Source organism: Candoia aspera, chromosome 4 (genome assembly GCF_035149785.1).
Source record: "Candoia aspera isolate rCanAsp1 chromosome 4, rCanAsp1.hap2, whole genome shotgun sequence".
NCBI lineage: Eukaryota > Metazoa > Chordata > Lepidosauria > Squamata > Boidae > Candoia > Candoia aspera.
The window spans coordinates 51521355-51542681 of NC_086156.1; the positions used below are offsets into that span (position 1 = coordinate 51521355).

The 21327-nt window shown below is 42.1% G+C and overlaps 1 protein-coding gene across 1 annotated transcript in view; it reads left to right on the top strand.

Moving 5' to 3' along the window:
- The window catches only part of GLB1 (galactosidase beta 1), a 53167-nt gene that overhangs the window by 21915 nt on the left and 9925 nt on the right, over nucleotides 1-21327 (top strand). Inside the window, exons 7-13 of the mRNA XM_063304126.1 lie at nucleotides 1958-2016; nucleotides 7893-8014; nucleotides 8097-8137; nucleotides 15782-15894; nucleotides 16761-16835; nucleotides 17522-17611; nucleotides 20820-20927. Coding sequence (XP_063160196.1) covers nucleotides 1958-2016; nucleotides 7893-8014; nucleotides 8097-8137; nucleotides 15782-15894; nucleotides 16761-16835; nucleotides 17522-17611; nucleotides 20820-20927 — 608 coding nt within the window. The remainder of the gene's footprint in view (nucleotides 1-1957; nucleotides 2017-7892; nucleotides 8015-8096; nucleotides 8138-15781; nucleotides 15895-16760; nucleotides 16836-17521; nucleotides 17612-20819; nucleotides 20928-21327) is intronic.

Below are 21327 nucleotides of genomic sequence, written 5' to 3' on the forward strand. Positions count from 1 at the left end.
ATCCCAAGGAATTAGGCAGGGTCTTCAGGGCTGTACGCAAAGTTACCTGTGTATTATATCCATGTCCTTTCCTGCTTATTAAGGCCTCCTGGAGGATGATTCATGGTTGGAACCAGGCAATGGTGAATGTATCCTTGAAGGAAGGGGTGGTTCTGCCAGCTCTTAAATAAATGGTGGTCTGTCCTCTCCTCAACAAACCATTTTCTCGAGATCCAGTGGTGTTGGACAATTTTTGTCCCATCTCCAACCTTCCTTTTCCAAGGAAGGTTGTTGAGAATATAATCCCAGATTCCCAGCTAAGAATCTGGAAGTTAAATTTTGGGCTGCTTCAGAGGGTCCTGGAAGAAACGGATTATCAAGACCCTTTTCCTCAGGTTTCACACTAGGATATGGTCACAGGCTGGAGCTGGCCCTGGGGAAAGAAGGAAAACCACCACAATACTAATTTTGCAGTCAGTGTTGGTAGGAAGGGAGAGTTCTAGCCAGAGTGTCAGGGTGAGCCCATCTGTAATGGTTGGAAATTGAATAACTGTGGGTTGGTCTTGGTTACATTATATATTCTTTTCTGTAGTTTTTTACCTTGTTTTTGTTTCTGGTTTTAATCCTATGTGATCCACCCAGAATTGCCCAGTGGCAATTTGCAAGGTGGACAGCTATATAAATTGGTTAAATAAAAAAAGAAAGAACTAGGCCACTACTTACTTATCAACCTGTTCAATGGAAAGAACTCACTCCATAGTATTTCTTAATATTTGTAGTATATCAGCAATTCTTGAATCTCCAGTTGCAATAGAAAGGGGTTTTCTTACTTTTCCTCTTCAAAGGGCAGTTGGTCTTTTATTTTTTCTATTAGAAAATGTCTGCCAAAGAGGAAAAGATGGAATTAATCCATAAAACCTTTTTACTGGAAGAATTAAGAGCTATCTTTAAAAGCAGCACACACACATATATGTCCAAAATGAAACATTTGGGGTGGTAGGGAAAACAACCAAATATGAAGTTTTTTAATTAAAAACTTGTATTAAGTGTAGAACAATATTACATATCTCAGTTTCAATACAAGTGATACTTTAGGTGACTTGTCTATTACTTGAACTAGTTTCTGCTGAATTAGCTGACACAAAAGATTCATGCCTCAGTTCAGAGTACCATGCATTTTTCTCACAGTTACACTTTTCTGCAGTTTATTCTAAATTTCCATTCAACAAAAATTTCTGAATTCAAAAAAGTTCTTAAAAGAGCATTATTTTGAAGATACAGTGAAAAGTAAAAAGTAATACTTCAAAAATCTTTTACTCTCCCTGCCCCGCTCATGCCCACATACAATTCTGAACTAATTAACCTTGCCCTTTTGATTGCCTCTAAAGGGCAAGGAAGGAAGTGGCAGTGCAAAAGTATATTGGGGAATGTATTTTGCTGGTGTAGCACACAGAGTTAAGTAAACATAGGTTTTCATTTTTTTCTTCTCGCTTCAGTAATATCTTTATAGAGACATTTTTTCAGAAGGTGCCCTACTATTGAGCCTGTATGAACCAGACCAGAACCTGGGAGACCATGAATTCTAGTCCTGCCTTAGGCACAAAGCCAGCTGGTTGACTTTTGGCCAGTCACTCTCTCTCAGCTCTAGGAAGGAAGCAATGGCAAACCACTTGCAAAAAACCTAGCCAAGAAAACTTGTTCAGGCAGTTGCCAGGAGTCAGCACTGACTCAAAGGCACACGCACACTGTACTATTACTTGGCTAATCATCTTTTACTCTCTGCAGTGCTTTTAATATAATTGAAATGTTTTCTGAGTTCACAAGTAACATATATGCATGTAGTAAATTAACTTATCCTTCTCCCTTTTGTTAAGGCTAATTTCTTTGTGTACCACAAGGATACTCTTTAAATGGAGGCCTGTAGTTAGTGGAGTCACAGCAGGAATCAGATATGACTCTTTGTTTCATTGATTTGCAGGTACCAATGTCACTGCAGCATTTTTAACTCAAAGACAAACTGAGCCTCAAGGCCCCTTGGTACGTTTTTTTCTCATACATTCATACTTTACTACTAATATAAGTATGAATTCGCAAAGATGGTAGTAATGAGTAAATATTGAGTAGCGTAGTTTGGGTTGAGACTTTGGGTTGGTTTGTTTACAAAAGATGGTGCACCATTTAGTTTAGGAATATTATTTATTTATTTATTTATTTATTAATTATTCAAATTTCTATTACCATATTATTATGGTAGTTCCTTGCAGTTTTAATCATCTCATAAGAGATGGATATATTGCATACAAGGTATATTAAGCAGCAGGGATAATAAAGTGTGGAAGATGAGCATACATGGGTAGGAAAATGCATGGCCAGTGGAAAGAATGGCCATAGGTTTTTAAAAGATTTTATTAAATTTGCTGTTACTTGCAAAAATATCTGCCTTTTGCTATTGTACAAGTAATCCTCGTTTAGCAACCGCAGTTGGGACCAGCAACTTGGTCATTAAGCAAAGCGGTCACTAAGTGAAAAATCACATGACCGCAACTGTGCTTATGATTTTACTTCAGCTTTCCTTTGCTTTACAGCATCATATGACCCCAAACAGCTGGGTAAGTCCAAATGGCAGGGAAGGTTTCTGGAACTTGACTCACGAGGACGGGTAAAAAGGCAAATCTTATAGCCCTTTTTCCCCACTCCCCTGCCCTTTGCGACTCTCATCCTGGCACTGGGATAATTAGCAAGAAGGGAATTGATATTTGTATTTACATTAATTGGAGAGGAAAGGATTACAAGGGAGTAAGCCGGCACACAATGGGAAATACACATGGAAAGGATTGCGCTAGTGCCAGCTGTTTGCCTAGTGCACTTGTGGCTGTGAGCCTGAGCCACTTAGGAGACAAAAGAAAGCCTTTCATGTGAAGCTGATTAGGGTCAGTTACAGCAAGCAGCTACCAGGGTTCTAATCAACTAATTAAGGTCACAGAGCTAAGCTTGTTACCTTGCCTTCAGCACCTTTTGGGGAAGTGCTCTTACTGTGGAGAAAAGCAGCTAAGGAAGAGACAGCTTGTTTAGGCAATCCCTCTGCTCTGTGAGGGAGGGGGAGAAAAACAATGGGTCAGGCACAGGACAGTGCCTACTGACTGTAATGGCGAACATGTGACTGAGAGAGAGATCCTGCAAAGGTTGTAAATGTGGGCATTGGTCATAAGGTTACTTTTTCATTACCATCGTAACTCTGAATGCTCACTGTCTGAGGCAGTCACTAAACGAGGACTACCTGTCATAACTAACTTTCTGTAAATGCTCTTGAGTTCCTTTGTTCTTCAATGTAACAGGGAGGTTCAAACATTTAGAAGCAAGTTGATTCCTTAATTTCAAACCAGAGCACTGCTTAGTGTCACACAAAAGGAACAATTAATATGAGCGTCTTCTAGGACAGGCTGTAGGGTCCAGTACACTGTACCACAGAAATAGATCCTATTGTCTCCAGAGACTAACAGGGACTTCCTGATCTAATCAAAAGTTTGACAAATCTTTAAAATAAAAACATTCCATAATATTTTCCTTTACTGTTAAAGATGGAGCTTGAGAGGCTGAGTGTATGTTAGACTTTGCTGGGTTTTGTGGGTTTTGTTTTAGTGTTTTGAGAGGTTTGTTGTTGGCATATATTGAGAGCCATTTTTTTCTAGGGGTTAAGGCAACAGGCTAGAAACCAGGAGGCTGTGAGTTCTAGTCCCACCTTAGGCATGAAAGCTGGCTGGGTGACCTTGGGCCAGTCACTCTCTCTCAGCCCAACTCACCTCACAGGGTGGTTGTCCTGGGGAAAATAAGAGGAGGAAGGAGTAATAGGTATGTTCCCCACCTTGAGTTATTTATAAAAATAATAAAGGCGGGATAGAAAATAAATAATAAATAATAATATTTCATGTGAGCTACAGTATATTGTGAAAAGTAGAGAGAAAGAAGGAAGGTGAAAGTGGACAGGAAAGTTTAAAGTTATTACTACAAAAGAAGCTGCCATCAAATAACTCAGCATTAAAGAAAAAGAGGAAGAAGCACCTTCAGTGAGATCTGTTTGACTGGGTTTTGGATAACACATCAGTCTTGACCCTGGAGTAGGGGAAGTGAAACAGCTACTGTATACTGGGAAACTCTGGCAGTTGCAAGGAACACTGGAGGTAGTCCTCGACCTACAGTATGACAATTTGGTCAGCGACTGTTCCAAGTTAGGTGTTATAGAATGTGTCTCTGAAGGGGGAGGTGATGTGGTGGATTTCAGTAATGCTGCTGGTTCTTGGGAAGGAGGGAGCACATTTCAAGGAGGAGGACAAGATAAAAGGAGACACAGTCCAGAAGTGGAATGTGGGAAGACTATGAGGTTCAGAATAGCCCTGCCCTAGAGCCTTCCCAGGTTATTTCCTCAGGTTAGGTAGAGTAGCTTTAGTCTGGCAAGATTCTTTCTATATGGTATAAGCAAATAAAGAACTGAAGTTTGGCTGGATTGATTCTCTTGGGCTGGGCCTGACATCAACCTTGCCAGACTCCAGACCCCCTTTGAAGAGGGAGGAAATTTTCAAGCATGGCTTCAGATCCCCAAGTTCCACCGGTAACTCCGCAACATCTGGCAGCAGCCTTACTGCAGAACCAGCATTACTGAAATCCACTGCATTAAGCGACAGCGCTGAACAAATAGTGGTCTTAGTGCAATAATAGTGCAACCAATCTTCAGAGTTCCGGCTATCCCAGCACCCCCATGGTCACGTGATCACGATGTGTGTCCTAACAGTCAGGAACCACGCTGAGATGAGGAATAGGTCTCTAGTGTTTTATTACTGCTACATTAGACAGAAAATCCTAACAAACTGAAGAAGTGTGGGAAAACCCAGACAGATAAACCCCAAAAGTCAAGGCGGGTCTGTTCTGTGTCTCTTTGAATGGCTGCTCAACTCCTCACCACTATGCATGCGTTTTCCCCCCTGGATAGAGGCCCCCTCCTCACCATCAGTGCTCATGACAATGTGGGTGCTTGGCAACCTGTTTGCCCTTACGACCGGTTGCCAAGTGCCCTGTGATCATGTGATGGCCTTTTGCAGCCTTCCCTGCTGGCTTCCCCAAAAAGTCAGTGGGGAAGCCGGCAGGGAAGTTTGCAAGTTGCTTGGGTAATTCTCCCCCACCCATGCACACTCCCCTAGACCGTCTGTGGTTGCACTGCGTTGACCACTTGCGCACCCTCCCCGACTCGTGTGGTGCCTCTCACGCATCCCCTCACACCTGTGTGCACCCTTGAACCATACCATGCCCTCCCTGACCTGCACTGCACCTCTTGCACATCGTCTCATACCCTCTTGGCCCCTCATGCCTCTTCCCCAACCTGTGCAATGCCTATCACGCACCCCTTCACACCCTCGGGCAGCCCCTTGCGCACCCTTACACAACCTCCCCAACCCATGCAGCGCCTCTCACGCACCCCCTTGCACCCTCTTTCACTCTCTCACACCCTCCTCAGCCCCATCGTGCCTTGTCCATCCTTGCACCACACCTTGTGCACTTACTTATAACCTCGTGCATCCTCTTACACCCTCTTTGACCTTCATGGTGCCCCTTGCGCACACCCTTGCACCCTTGCGCACCCGCCCCGACCTGCCCTACCTCCCTCCCCATGCCACATCGTGCCTCTTGTGCACCCTCCCTGACCCTCCCCTGCACCCCCACACACACCCTCACTTCCTCTCCCACCCAGTGGCAGCTACTTACCTGCCTGCGGACCTGGGACTTGCAACTTCCTGCTGGCTCCCCCACTGACTTTGATTTTGGGAAGCCAGCAGGAAGTTGCCTCACCTTACAACCATGGGATTCAGTTAACAATGGCAACTGGGATTGCAGGGATTGCCATTGCTAAGTGATGCCCTTGCGGTTTAAGACTGCATCCCTTAGCAACGGAAATTTCTGTCCCAATTGCTATTGTAAGTTGAGGACTACCTGTATTTTGCTGGTGGCTGGGTATGAGGCCATATTTGTGAGATTGGGCCAAAGGGACAAACTGCTATTACAGCATCCTCACAGCTGTAGGCAGCATTCCCAAACTGCTTGATCTCATTGTGGGGTTGGTTAGTTATGAACAATTTCAGTCATCCCTCTTTGGAGTTGGAGGTGGCTTGTGAGTTCATAGCTGCCATAACAACCATGGGCCTTTCCCGATCATCACTTGCCCAGCCCATATTAAATTTAACAGTTACATTGGAATAGATGAAACATAATCTGGTCCTTGGGAACATTTCCATCAATCCCTTATTGTGAATGGATTATTTCTGCATGACTATGGACTTAATTGGGGCCACCAGCCTCTACAGGGAGGACAGATTTGGATGGCTAGCCCGAGGCACCTATGTTTCAGAAGGTTTCAGATGGGTCTTGGGGAATTCCCTAGCAACCTGGGAGGGTGGCAGCTCTGTTGAATGCTTTGTTAACCCCTGGAAAAGAGAATGGGTAGGATACCAGACAGGATTGTTCCCAAGTGGACTCTTCTGCTGATCCCAGATGGCTCCTTGGTTCTCTAAGGAGTTCTGGGAAGTAAAGGGAGTGAAGAGAATCCTGGAACAGTGCTGATGGAAGAAGTATGAGTAGACATGGGCATGAGCTCAACTTTGAGCTTACTCTGTGGTGATAAGAATGTTGAAATGGAAATATTTTCCTTTTCATTCCCCTCTGGAAAACCCCATCCTTTTTAAAAAAATGTAATGAAGTTCCCTTTTAAGGACTGGATAGGTCTTTCTTTTAAAAGGCAATGTGGGCTTTTATTTCTCAGCCTGTATCATTTTTTTCTCTGTAATGGAAGTGTCAGGTCCCCCTCCTTTCTGTCTTGTCTTTTTTTCTGAGTTAAGAACTATCAAGTATGTTATTCGAAGCTGATTAATTTTCATGTATTTCCACAGGTGTCCCACCATCAAGGCATATTGTCCTATTTACAGATATGTGATGGAAAATTGGACACATAGGTCATCTAGTTTCCTCATCTTCTGGTTTCATTGTCTGTGGGGAGAATACTATTTAACTATTTCTCTCTCTCTCTCTCTCTCTCTCTTCATTCCTCATTTATTTAGCCATTTCAGCCTTGTTGCCTTGTTTTATTAGAGCATTTACTGTTTGAGTACTGCTTGTCCTTCAGATTGCCTGAGAAGGGCAAGAGGATGGTGGAAAGACTCAGCGGTGATGACTTCAGGAAGAGAGGGGGAATGCTGAAGAGCAAGGACAGGGCATGAATTCCACCAAGGGGAAATCACCCACTTTGTAGCTCCAGAGGAAAAGCTGCAAAAAAATCATCCCATTTCCTCTGTAGCAGAAGCCGAATCAGGAGTTCGTCTTCTCACCTTGCAAAGACCTTCACAAGGCTTATGGTGTTGTGGAGATGTGGAATTTGGTACAACCCTTGAATGTGGAAGGGGCCTTCCTGCCACAACATATAGCATTTACAACTTCTTCTTTAGGTTTTAAAATAACTGAAGTTCCCTGGTTATTTCTTCAATGTCATAATGGAACATTATGGACTGTTCCATTGCCACAGGTTTGTCAGTGGGTTTTTTTTAAAACGTAGATTAAATAAACACTGCTAAGCAAGGTTTCCTAGTCTTAGCTTAAATAAATCACCCACATCCTCCTGCAGCTTTCCTTGGATGACCAGGTGCTGGGGTAAAATGGAGGATGAGCTGATGGGCTTTTAGGAAGCCTCTGGCTGGCAGACAAGGAGAATTTCTGAATTGGATAAATCCTTTGCATGAAGTCAGCAACAGTGCATTATATACAGTAGTTATATGTGAGGCAAATAGTTTTGAGCAGGTTTTTTGTTGCAGATTATTATGCATTGGTTTTTTTATTTCTAATATATGTTCTTTTTTTAAAAAAACTTCATTTTTCAGGTCAATTCTGAGTTCTATACTGGTTGGTTAGATCATTGGGGCCACCCTCATCATGTTATACCATCATCAGTCGTAGCTAAAACTCTTAGTGAAATCTTGGCACGTGGAGCTAGCGTTAACATGTAAGTCCACTGGTATCTGTTTAAAAGGAGAAATGGGTTTCTGGTGCAGCAGGCTTGATTGCTCCTCTGCTTCTCTTTTCAGGTATATGTTCATAGGAGGGACTAATTTTGGCTACTGGAATGGTAAGAAGTATGTGGAACTGCTTGTTCTCTAATTAAAATGTATTCTTGTTTTCTAATCCTAAAAGCACAAGAACACTTACTGTATGTCCTCCTTCGAAACAGGAAGAGAATATTGGTTGAAACAAAACATAAAAATGACAGAAGGAAGTTCTCTATGTTGGGGTTTCAGTTTCAGGAATATAGCACTGTATGAATATTGTCTTAATGCTAGGCACGTAGGCTTAAATTACAACAGGATCTGGCAAGCTATATGAAGCAAGAGAATTAAATAAAGTGAGACAGTTCTACCTGGGACCATTGTATTTTCTTTCCACAAGGTAGGTTTTTCTCCTATTAGAAGACAAAGGTGTTAGGGCATATGTATTACCTTATAAATTAGGAATGACCCTGGGGCTTCATTCATAGCTATGCATCATGGTATTCTCTTTTAGGTAAGTAATGGTATAAAAAGCATAGAAAACAAGAAGAATGGGTAAAGAAATTAAGGCAGGAGAAAAGAGAAAGGGAAAGGACATTTGACTGAATCTTGTTTACATCGACATCATTCAGCATATATCTCTATATCTTTATGTTCCTGCAAACTACACTGGCTTCTGTAGATTCATATTCTTTTTTGTTCTTCAAATTTTACTCTTTAAGGATTTTATCAATGCAATATGACCACAACTCACACAACCTTCCCTTTCCTTATATATTTGTTTTGAGATTTGATCCTCATTCATTCCCTCTGCTGCTCTAAACCACCTCAATATATATTGGACTCACTTTTATTTTCAATTCATATTCATTCAGCACCAATTCATCCTTGACTCTATCTTGTCTTGTTTTACCATACACAATTCTCAACCCATTCCCACTACATTCAACATACTTTTATATTTCTCCTAATATACTGCTCTCATTTCCATATAACAGAGTGGGCAGAAGCATGCTTTTATACACAGCCACTTTCACTTCTTTCAACAAAAATCTGTTTGTGGCAGACTGCATATTTGTTGTTTATTCATTCAGTCGCTTCCGACTCTTCATGACTTCATGGACCAGCCTCCGCCAGAGCTTCCTGTTGGTCGTCAACACCCCCAGCTCCCCCAGGGACGAGTCTGTCACCTCTAGAATATCATCCATCCACCTTGCCCTTGGTTGGCCCCTCTTCCTTTTGCCTTCCACTGTCCCTAGCATCAGCATCTTCTCCAGGGTGTCCTGTCTTCTCATGATGTGGCCAAAGTATTTCAGTTTTGCCTTTAATATCATTCCCTCAAGTGAGCAGTCTGGCTTTATTGCCTGGAGTATGAACTGGTTTGATCTTCTTGCAGTCCAAGGCACTCTCAGAATTTTCCTCCAACACCACAGTTCCAAAGCATCGATCTTCCTTCTCTCAGCCTTCCTTATGGTCCAGCTCTCGCAGCCATATGTTACTACGGGGAACACCATTGCTTTAACTATGCGGACCTTTGTTGTCAGTGTGATGTCTCTGCTCTTAACTATTTTATCGAAATTTGTCATTGCTCTTCTCCCAAGGATTAAGCGTCTTCTGATTTCCTGATTGCAGTCAGCATCTGCAGTAATCTTCGCACCTAGAAATACAAAGTCTTTCACTGCTTCTACATTTTCTCCCTCTATTTGCCAGTTATCAATCAAGCTGGTTGCCATAATCTTGGTTTTTTTGAGGTTTAGCTGCAAGCCAGCTTTTGCACTTTCTTCTTTCACCTTCATCATAAGGCTCCTCAGTTCCTCTTCGCTTTCAGCCATCAAAGTGGTATCATCTGTGTCAGGCTCTGCCTGCTACTCAATAAAACACAGACACTAATTTGGGGTTTTAGGCTCTGATTTTATTCGAGCATAGGGTGCATGCCAAATGAAAAGCTGAGAGTGGATGGAGCGCGCCGGTATGGGATTTAAATAGCCCGCGCCGGTCAGCGCTCCATCCCCCTTCATCTGAGTGATCTCCGAGCCCTGAGTGTCCCATTGCCGGTGGGTGAGGGGTCGCGGGGCCCCTGGTGCCCCGGGCTTCTTCTTAATCATCTTCCTCCGGCCGGTGATGACTTTAAGCTGGACGATAATCTCCGTGGTTATTTTGACAGCTTCGGGCGTGCCTCGTGCTCGGGCGTTGTCAGTTTCGCTCTTTGTAACATTGTATCCTTCTATCGGCTTTTCCGGCTGGAGTCGTTACCTTGTTGCCGGTGTCTGTTGCCTTTCATTGTAAGTCAGTTGCTTATCTTTTAATCCCTCGGCCCCGTTTCCTTGTATTGTTATGTGTGCCGTTGCGCTGACACAATCATCGCAACGGTGTCCATGACATACTGCCCCCCTTTTGAATGGTTAACCCGTGGGTTTGTCGGGGTGAGCCGTGCAAAATGCGCGGATTAGGTCAGGTGCCTTGATGTGTCGGGCAGGAACCCATTCTGGGTGTGGGAAGTGTTTCCACTTCACAAGGTAGTGCAGGGCGCCCTGGTGCTTGCGCGAATCGAGCACCTCTTTAACTTTGAAGTGTTGGTGACCGTCTATCATCACCGGGGGGGGGGCATGTCTGGATGCCACCGGGAGGGACTTGCCGGCTTTAGGAGGCTACAATGAAATACCGGGTGAAGTCTCTTTAGGTTGTGTGGCAGGTCCAGGCGTACCGTGACCGGGTTAACTATTTGTGTTACCCGGAATGGCCCGATGTACTTGGGACCCAGTTTCTTTGAGGGCTGAGGTGATTTTATGAATTTGGTAGAGAGATAGACCATATCTCCTACCTGGAATGTAGGTTGCTGTCGCCGGTGTTTGTCTACTTGTTCTTTGTAGGCTGTCTGCGCTTCTTTCAGCGCTTCTTTGATGACTGGCCAAGAGTCTGCTATCTTCTGTCCCCAATCACATGCCGCTGTTGGGGAGGATGGGGGTTGTGGTAGCTCTGGGATGGGGACGAACTCGTGACCTGACACCACCTCGAATGGGGTTTTCCCCGTGCTTGTGTGTATTGCATTGTTGTATGCAACTTCTGCAAACGGGAGTAGGTCGACCCAGTCGTCCTGGTGATAATTGATGTAGGATCGGAGGAATTGTTCTAACATGGCATTGAGGATCTCCGTGGCGCCGTCCGTCTGGGGATGCCAGGCTGTTGATAGGGCTTGTTGGGTCCCGATCAGTTTTAAAAAAGCCCGCCAAAACTTCGAAGTGAATTGTGTGCCCCTGTCGGTCACTAAGCGCAAGGGACATCCATGTAATCTGTACGTGTGTACGAGAAAGAGCTTTGCCAGCTGTTGGGCGGACGGGAACGATGCACAGGGGATGAAATGCGCCTGTTTAGAGAAGTAGTCTTTTACCACCCAAATGGTTGTTTTCTTTTGGCTGGGTGGTAAGTCGACTACAAAATCCATGGAGATCTCCTCCCAGGGGCGAGAGGGCTCTGCTACGGCTTGCAGCAGTCCCTGGGGTTTGCCCGTCGGTCGTTTAGCCATCGCGCACACTGGGCAGGATGCTACATACGCCTTAACGTCCTTTCTCAGTGAGGGCCACCAGAATTGCCGCCGAGTCAGGTGCAGGGTCTTTAGAAATCCGAAACGTCTAGCCTGCTTGCTGTCATGCGATCTGCTGAGGATCGCCTCTCGTTGTGAGTCGGGTACGTATAGTCTGCCCTCCCCCCATGCTAGGTCCCGGTCCATCGTAACCTTGTTGGGGTTGGCGAGGAGCCAAGGGTCCGACTTCAATGCTGTGATGAGATCTGCCCGTATCCCCCCTGGAAGCTGCGGTTGCCTGCGTCTGGGGCCGGGTTGGTTCGTGGTCGTGCGTGCGGTGGGGGTGAGCTGTCTTTGCGCACCGCCCCGGGTGGTTGCTGCCATGCCCAGCTGGGAGTCTGACAGTACCGTCCCTACTATATCGGGGTTGGGCTCCTCATCTTGGGGCAGTCGGGAGAGCGCGTCTGCCAGGAAGTTCTTTTTGCCTGGTATGAACTTCAGTTGGAAATTAAACCGGCTGAAGAACTGAGCCCATCTTACTTGTTTCGGGCTGAGGTGTCTGGGCGTCCGGAGCGCTTCGAGGTTGCAGTGGTCTGTCCAGACCTCGAACGGGTGGGTGGTGCCTTCTAGGAGGTGTCGCCAAGTCTCCAGTGCCGTTTTTACCGCAAACGCCTCCTTCTCCCATACGTGCCAGTGCCTCTCCATCTCCGAAAATTTCTTCGAGAGGTAGGCGCATGGCTTAAGGATTCCTGCTGAGTCTTTTTGTAGTAGTATGGCACCTAGGGAGAAGTCAGACGCATCTGCCTGTACCACAAACTGTCGTTCGGGGTCTGGGTGCGCAAGGATTGGCTCCGCTGTAAACAGCGCTTTCAGTCTGTCAAACGCTGCTTGACACACAGGAGTCCAATTGAGTACGGCCCCTGGGTTCTTTACTCTGCGCATTTCCCCGACTCCCTTGGTTTTGAGTAAATCTGTTAGGGGGAGGGCTATTTCCGCGAACCCCCTGGCGAAGGACCTATAGAAATTAGCGAACCTGAGGAAGCTTTGAAGTTGGCACCTGGTGCATGGGCGTTCCCACTTCAAAACGGCCTGGACCTTCGCAGGGTCCATTTCCATGCCTTTATCCGAGATTCGGTACCCTAGGTAGTCCAAGCGTGCTTTGTGAAATTCGCACTTGGACAGTTTGGCATAGAGTTTAGCCAATTGTGCAATAAGTTCGTGATCTGAACTACAGTCAGCTCCAGGTCTTGTTTTTACCGACTGTACAGATGTCCACCACCTTTGGCTGCAAAGGATGTAGTTAATCTGATTTTGGTGTTGTCCATCTGGGGAAGTCCATGTATAAAGCCATCTCTTAGGTTGTTGGAAGAGAGTGTTTGTTATGCAGAGTGAGTTGTCTTGGCAAAATTCTATCAGCCTATGTCCTGCTTCATTTTGTTCTCCCAGGCCATGCTTACCTGTAATTCCAGGTGTAATTTGACTGCCCACCTTAGCATTCCAGTCTCCCGTGATGAAAATAACATCTCTTTTGGGCGTGTTGTCCAGTAGGTGCTGCAGATCCTCATAGAACTGCTCTACTTCAGCTTCTTCAGCATCTGTGGTTGGGGCGTATATTTGGATCACTGTGATGTTAGATGGCTTGCCCTGAATTCGAATTGAGATCATTCTATCATTTTTTTGGATTGTATCCAAGCACTGCTTTATTAATTATGAAGGCTACTCCATTTCTTCTGTGGTCCTCTTGTCCACAGTAGTAGATCTGGTGGTCATTTGATGTGAAGTGGCCCATTCCAGTCCATTTCAGTTCACTGACGCCCAAAATGTCTACCTTTAATCTTGACATCTCACCAATAACCACATCCAATTTGCCCTGGCTCATAGATCGTACATTCCAGGTTCCAATGGTGTGTTGATCCTTAGAACATCGGATTCGCCGTTCGCCACCAGCACCGTCGGCCGCTAGCCGTCCTTTTGGCTTTGAGCTAGCTGCGTCATCACGTCTGGGGCTAGTTGAACTCATCCTCTGTTCCTCCTCAGTAGCATTTTGACCATCTTCCGACCTGGGGGTCTCATCTTCCGATGGTATACCAACATATCTCTGGTTGTACCGATCCATTTAGTTTTCATGGCAAGAATATTGGGGTGGGTTGCCATTACCTTCCCCAGGGATCGCATTTAGTCTGACCTCTCTGTCATGACCTTCCCGTCTTGGGTGGCCCTTCACGGTTTAGCTCATGGCATAATTGAGGTGCTCAAGACTGCATATTACCCACTGCCTTTCTACCAGCATTTGCATGTCTTAAAATTTCTCCATCCATTTTCCAATCTTTAGTAAACATTCTACCAGGGTGCATAAATTCATCTACTTACTTTGATATTTTGCCATTTGAAATGGTTCACTCCATTTCCCCTGTACGAGTACACAAGTACCTTGGCCTTTGATACGTTTTCTGACCCATAGTCCTCACTGCATCATACAGTCTTTCTAACATTTGAGAAAACATTTGTTTTCAGTCAAAGGTACATCACGCATCATTGTCGCTCTCTGCTTTATTTCGAACCACACACTAAGCAATCCATTTATAGTATGCTCATCCATGCTTTAATTCCATTATATATGACTCTTATCATATTCAGCAATCTTTAACTCCATTTTTGTACAGAACACCCATATTTCAAGCTTAGTCACTTTTATTATGCACTTTGTCTAAGTCAACAAATGTATACATATGAGAAATTTACCTATTGAAGAGCAAGAATGTAATCTGCAAATATCCATTGTCTGGTGTAAAACTCCACTGCCCTTCTCAAATTTTGCTCGTAGTCGCTTCTCATACCCTTTCAACCAGAATTTTGGGCAGTGGAGCTTTGCACCAGACAATGGATATTTGCAGATTACAATTGTGCTCTTCAGTTTACTAACACATTTACCAACTAGTTTCCTATAGCTTTGGTATTACTCCTTCTACCTTTACCTTTGTGCCTGGGAAAGATAATGATGTTCTCCGCTACCCAACATAGCTTTGGTCAATTAATATTTATGCACAATGTTTTTTAGCAAGAAAAGGAATGAGTAAACTAGGTTACCAGTCGTACTTGTGCCTTATGCGATTTTTTTTGTGAATGATAAGGACAGTACCCATCACTTTGGATGCATTTTGGTCAGTATACCAGAAGTCCAACCAAAGCTTAGTTTTACTCCAAACAAGTTCATGCTATTATGCCAAGCTAGTATCTCAAATATGCAGATTACCTTGCAAGTTAATTTACTATAGCGGATATTCTACCAGCTAGGAAGTACATGCAATCGAAGGGAATATTTGTAGCTCAGGGTTGAACCGTGGAGTCCTTGGTGCTCTCTGAGCCTTGTTGTTTTCTTGCAGACGTTTCATTGCCAGACTACGCAACATCTTCAGTGTGAACAGGGAAACTATACAATAGCCCAAGAAGAAAAAACAGGAGTTATTTACAACATACAATGCGAAGACTGTATCAGCCACTATGTAGGACAGACAGGCAGAAGGCTAGCAGAGCGCATCCACGAACACCAACTAGCAGTCAGAAGACACGATGAGAACTCCTTAATCTCACAACACACGGACAGACTCAACCATAGTTTCAACTGGGAAACTGTGAGCATCCTAAACCAAGCCAAATCCAAAACTGCCAGAGAATTCCTGGAAGCCTGGCACTCAGACAAAGCAGCCATCAACAGACACATAGAGGTAAACAACATTTACATACCATTCAAAAGAGACAATAAAAAAGCCAAAAGACCAGGACACTCCCTTGCCAGCAATCAACACCCAGATATGCAAAAATCAACACTAGGATTAACACCAGATGAACCATCAAACAGCACAATACATCCTAATCAGGGAACTATTAACTCAGTCAATCAACCAAGCAGCAAACAACAGCCCAATCAAAGAACTCCCAAGGAGAGAACAACACCCCCACCAACACAAGCAGGGCAAGCCACGGTATATAAACTGAGAGCAAGGCCCACTCCCTGTTCACACTGAAGATGTTGCGTAGTCTGGCAATGAAACATCTGCAAGAAAACAACAAGGCTCAGAGAGCACCAAGGACTCCACAGTACTTGCAATGTACTGACATACTGAGAATGTTATGATGGCTCCTAAACCTACAGAATTCAGTGGAGGCAATCAAAAGCATTCTACTTACAATTTGCTTCCTTTCATAGGAGCCAATATACCATATATGGCACAGACAACTAGCTATGATTACGATGCCCCACTAAGTGAAGCAGGGGATCTCACAGAGAAGTATTTTGCACTCAGAGAAGTCATTGGTATGGTGAGTTTCTTTTTGAAGCATTGCTTTTGTATCTTGCCCTGGATTGGTTTTTATTTCCAATTTAGTACATGTACTTAAAGCACCTGCTGTTACTAGATGAATCTGAGCTCTGCGATAGCCTGATTCAGTCAAGCAATGTTTCTCAGATTTGATGACAAAATTTAGGTAAGTGTATATACAAGTGCTACCCTATTGGGCTGTAAAAATCTGGAGGACCAATGGATTGCAGCAAAGAGATACCAAGAAATTCTAACTCTCTGCTGCTACCTGGTAGCTTTCTGGACTTTTCCAGCCCAGATGTGGTAGCCTTAATGTGTAGCCCTTTTCAGGTTAGATATAAAGTATCTCAGTTGTCACAGGTGAAAATACTGTAAGTACTCAATTATAATAATTAAGGTGGCACAAAAGAGAGGAAGTAAGGATTGTCTGGTAGAATCAAGAAGAATGTCTATGCGCATTTTTTCCTGCAGAATTATCATTTTTTTAGTGAGATCTGTGTGGTAACATTTCCAAAGTTGCTCCTCAAATTATTAAATTAGCCTAATCCTAGATTTAAATTGCTCATAGCAGAAACCAAAGATTTTGGAGTTCAAGGCGGTCTCCTCCTTGTGTATAAATGTTCCCAATATAATTCTCTGAAGATGTACTGAGACTACAATTGCCACAAGTCCTAGCCAGAATGGCTAGGAACTGGTGATGGGGAGGGTGGATTTAGTCCCAACGAATCTCAAGGATTCCAGTCTGAGGAAGGATATCATACCTTAACCCAAGGTCTCATAAGCCTATTTACACAAGAATGAGAAAGTTGATTCCTTAACTGCTGAAGGCTGTATATCTGTTTTTTTATTATTTCATTCATATTTTAGTACAAGGACTTACCAAAGGGGCCTATACCTCCAACAACTCCTAAGTTTGCCTATGGAGAAGTTAAGTTGATAAAGGTAAATGAATATTATCTCTCTCTCTCCCTCTCCCTCTCCCTCTCCATTGGATTTCCATAGTCATAGGATGGGTGATTTTTCTTTTAGCTATTATGAAGAACTATTTTGAAATAAAAGGCAGAATAATCATTTGCTTTATCATGTAAGGATGTGCTTTTGAGTTTGGAGATGGGAGTTTGGACCTTTGTCACTGAAGCTTGGAAAAGTGATGGAGATCTTCTTTTATAACATACAGTTGAAAAATGTGCAAGAACCCTGAAAAAAGTTTAATTAGAACTAGTACATCAGAGCATTTAGTCCCTGGAAAGAAGCATATCTTCAAGATATGGTAGTTCAATTACATTGTGGCAATAAAGTTAATTATAAAATTTAAGCTAACTCTGTGATGATGATCAAATTTACTTGATCATTACATTACCTCTGCATAGAACTGGCATGCATTTTGAATTACTGCAGCTTTCAACATGCCTGCATGAGAACTCAGTTTAAGAGTATGGAAAGCAGCATCCACAGGCAGAAGGGCTAAGCGGTTCCTTTTCCTATCATATATAGTATAGTATATCTTAAATAGATATTTTTGGAGCAAATTCTGATAAATATTTGTGTAAGCATTGTTTAGAATGGTTGTTTTGTTATTCTGCATTTATTTTAATGCAAAATTATATTCTGTTTCTGCTCCATTGTAGGTTGGCACAGTGACTGAACTTCTGAATGATCTTTCACCATCTGGACCAGTTAAAAGCATATATCCTTTAAAATTTGTTCAACTAAAGCAGGTAAAGTTGATCCTAGACGAGCTTTTTGACTTGGTTTGGCCTAGTTCATTATGCCATGTCAAATTATCTACTCAAGTAAAAATTGACCTTTTAAATCAGTGGGGAAGTTAGCCCATTGTTCCATTCTGTGTTAGACTTTTTAGAAGAAACGTATAAACGTATATTTTAGGAAGTTCTGTACCATTTGCATACTTTGCACTGTCAATGGAGAATTTGAGTTTTTACTCTGATACTGAATTCCTGAGAAGTGAAGTGTATCAGAAAAGGGAGTGGTGACTAGTGTGGGTGGCATAAGAATAAGTATGAGAGCTGAGGTGATGCCATAAATAGAAATGGTGGTTGAATGACAGGACTTTGTAGATCAGTCAGTGATTTTGATTTGGCCTCAGTAGATGGGCTTTGAAGATGGAAAAATAGTGTAGAGGTATCTCAGAAGGTAATGTTTTGAAGGTGGAGGAAGTAAAAATTCTAATCTAGACTTTCTCTGCAGTAGTGGCAGGAGCAAGAAGACGGTGAAAAGAATTAGAGAAACTCTAGAAAATATCAGGCAACTTTTATAGTATCAGAAAAATGGGAGGTTTATGTGAATAGAGATATGAAGCATACCCCCTGCCTGTATGGCTGTCCCCTATTTATTATATAAAAAATTGTATTAAAATATTCACAGGTACATAAGCACAAATATGATACTTTAAATGACAATACTGTGCATGATTATATATAGAATAATTTATTATATATACTCAGCTATAGGCCATTACATCCATTAACATTACAAACTTTTAAACTACAACTTAATTCAACATTGGCCCTGCACCTACATATGATTTAAGCATATACCTGTGCTTACACTCTGTGAAACACCTTCACTAAAATATACTCTGTGACACACCTTCACTAAAATTAGGTGTAAGATAACATTTTTTCGTGGATTGAACTGACCTGAGCTACCTCTTTTCACTCTACTTTTCCCTCTACTTTTAATAGAGTGATAAATATTACAGGTGTACAAAAGATAATGCAGAAGATCTTCAATCTGAGAATGATTACAATGTCAGAATCTTGGTATATAAGGAATTTGCCAAAATACATCTTCAATCGCTGCTGAAGGCATAGTTTGCTAACTAAAAGCTGTAAATGCTTGCCAAGTTTTGTAGAAGGTTATAGTGACTAAAGGTTTAGCTCTTTTATGGTCTAATTTCAACTTTGCTTATAAATGTGGGAGCTTAGTTATCACCATATGGTTCTTAACCCTCCTAGTATCCAAATCATAAAGTCTTGCTACTTCTTGGATTCCAAAGGAATGGTTGGAATTGAGAGTGAGTACTTGTCCGACATTCATTTAAGGCAGATTTCCAGCTGCTTTGTTGGATTAACAAATCCAAACGTTATCTAACCAGAAAAATATAGTATGTTTCTAAAAGCTAAACAGGATGTCATCAACACAAGATTTAATTGATGGTAAAGTCCAATTCAGCTTGTAGAAGATGAGTAGGAGGTCCAGTAATTTTTTGCAAAATGGATTGTACATGTGACTTTTAAAAACTGTATATAGTGGTCATTCCACCCCCCAAAATTTTTGCTTCAAACAGCATTTGCATTTTTTTTCACAGAACGGTTTTAACATTGGATCTACTAATCTGCATCCTTTTGGATAGTAAAATTTCATAATCCCTCCAGGGGGTCTTAGCTGTTGCTATTTTAATATTCTTTGTATAAGCCTTCTGAAACAATGTTTCATTAAATATTCTAGATATTTAAATAGCTCATTGTTCTATGATGGCTTCTCCAATAGCCTGCTTAAATATTTTAGGTGTTTCCCCAAAACCATAAATTTGGGTTTGGTAGAATTAATTTAGTACAATAGTGTCCTTTTAAAACATTATTTTTAACCCAGTTCTTATTAGTGAGAAAAGAATCATATCATCAGCGTAATAGTTTCTGAGAATGTAGAAATGGAGGGAAAACCTACAAATAAGGCAGTGCAGAAATTATATAAAGATTAATCAAGTAGACTGCAGATTTACCCAAATACACCCCTCTGTTTCAAGCAGGATCCTCCTGAAGATGGATGCTTATCTTAACATGTACCAGAAGGAGATCCCCCACATTTCTTTCCATTCTGTAGAGAGAAAGTTTTGTGTCTTTTATAACAAACAGAAAAGCAACATAGTGGGGTTAGGAAAAGGAGCCAAGAAATCTTGTTTTTGAGCATCTGATTAAAGATTAGACTCTGAACAATCCAGAGATGCAAGAAAGATACATTAGCTGTAGGGATCTGTTTATCTGTAAGGAATAGGTAACAAGTTTGAGTTAGGAACAATGCTTATTTAAGGGTCATTGTATCAGAGTCTGAGGACTATTGAAAACCCTAGTTACTCAATTATTTGCATATGTAGACCATTTAATCTTATGTCCCCTTCAACATTTCGCAGCCCTAGGCCTACTGGCTGGTAACAAATTTACTCTACCACTTTACTTAGACTTACTTATTGTTGACCCAATTTGTGTTGATTGCAGTACCAAACTTAGAGATGCTCGATTTGACTCTCCTCTTCTTCATCTTTCTTAAACTGTATGCCATCCTTTCTCTATCCAGATCGAACAAATATTTGCCAAAAGTTGGAGCTAACTAATCCATGTACACTAGTCTTACTCGGAGCACACGCTAATAATAGGTATAAATCTCAGTCTTTCCAGACTCTTAATCTCAAACAAGCTAATTATTAAATTTCTTTCATACTGCATAATGATATTCCAAATTTTCCACAACAACTCTTGTCCAACTAACACATTTGTTTGAAATATTTACATGAGAACTACCAGAGTAGGTACAGAGCATCCAAAACTGGTGCCAGCACTATGTCCCAACTTTCCCCCACAATTCCCTGCTAAATACCTGAAGGTATCTAATGGTCACTATTAAATAGCAAATATTTGATGTTAGTCTGAGTCACCTCTGGTGAGATGGGTGGCTATATAAATTGGATGGATGGATGGATGAATAAATAAATAAATAAATTTATTGCACAGTGTCTGAAATATCAGTTTGGTTTGAACCCTGTGTGTGCTTCCCAGCTGCAATATGGGAGATGGATTGCTATATAAATTGGTATAGTAAATAAATATTGCCACATTGTAAAAAATACAATGCTCACTTAAAAAAAGTCCTCTTCAATATTTGTTTCTCTCTGTTTTCCTCTTTAAGTACTTTGGATATGTATTATACAGAACAAAACTACCAAGAAACTGTAGTAAGGAAATTCTCTTTTCGCTTGATGGCATTCATGATCGGGCGTACGTCTCCGTGGATGGGGTAAAGGACCATTTCAGAACTACCTGCCTTCTTGTTGTTATAGTTATGATTACAGCTCTTTATTTATTTATGATTCCCCAAGGGATTATCCTGTCTCCTGTATGTAATGTAATAATAATAATAATAATAATTTTATAATTTTATATTATAAATATTATACATATATATATATAAAACTATTGTAATTATTGCTCAAGTCAGTGTCTTGAAGATACATGAAGCATTACATTATTGCCACAATGTAAATGAACTACCAAATCTGTGCAATTTGCATCACTGTCCACCTATGTGGTTCTTTTAACTTCCAAAAATGTTAAATGTGATCCCAACAACCTAAAGATTGTTCATATTTTCTATCAGAGAATGATAGAATGTACTTGGTACAATAAACAGTGTGCTA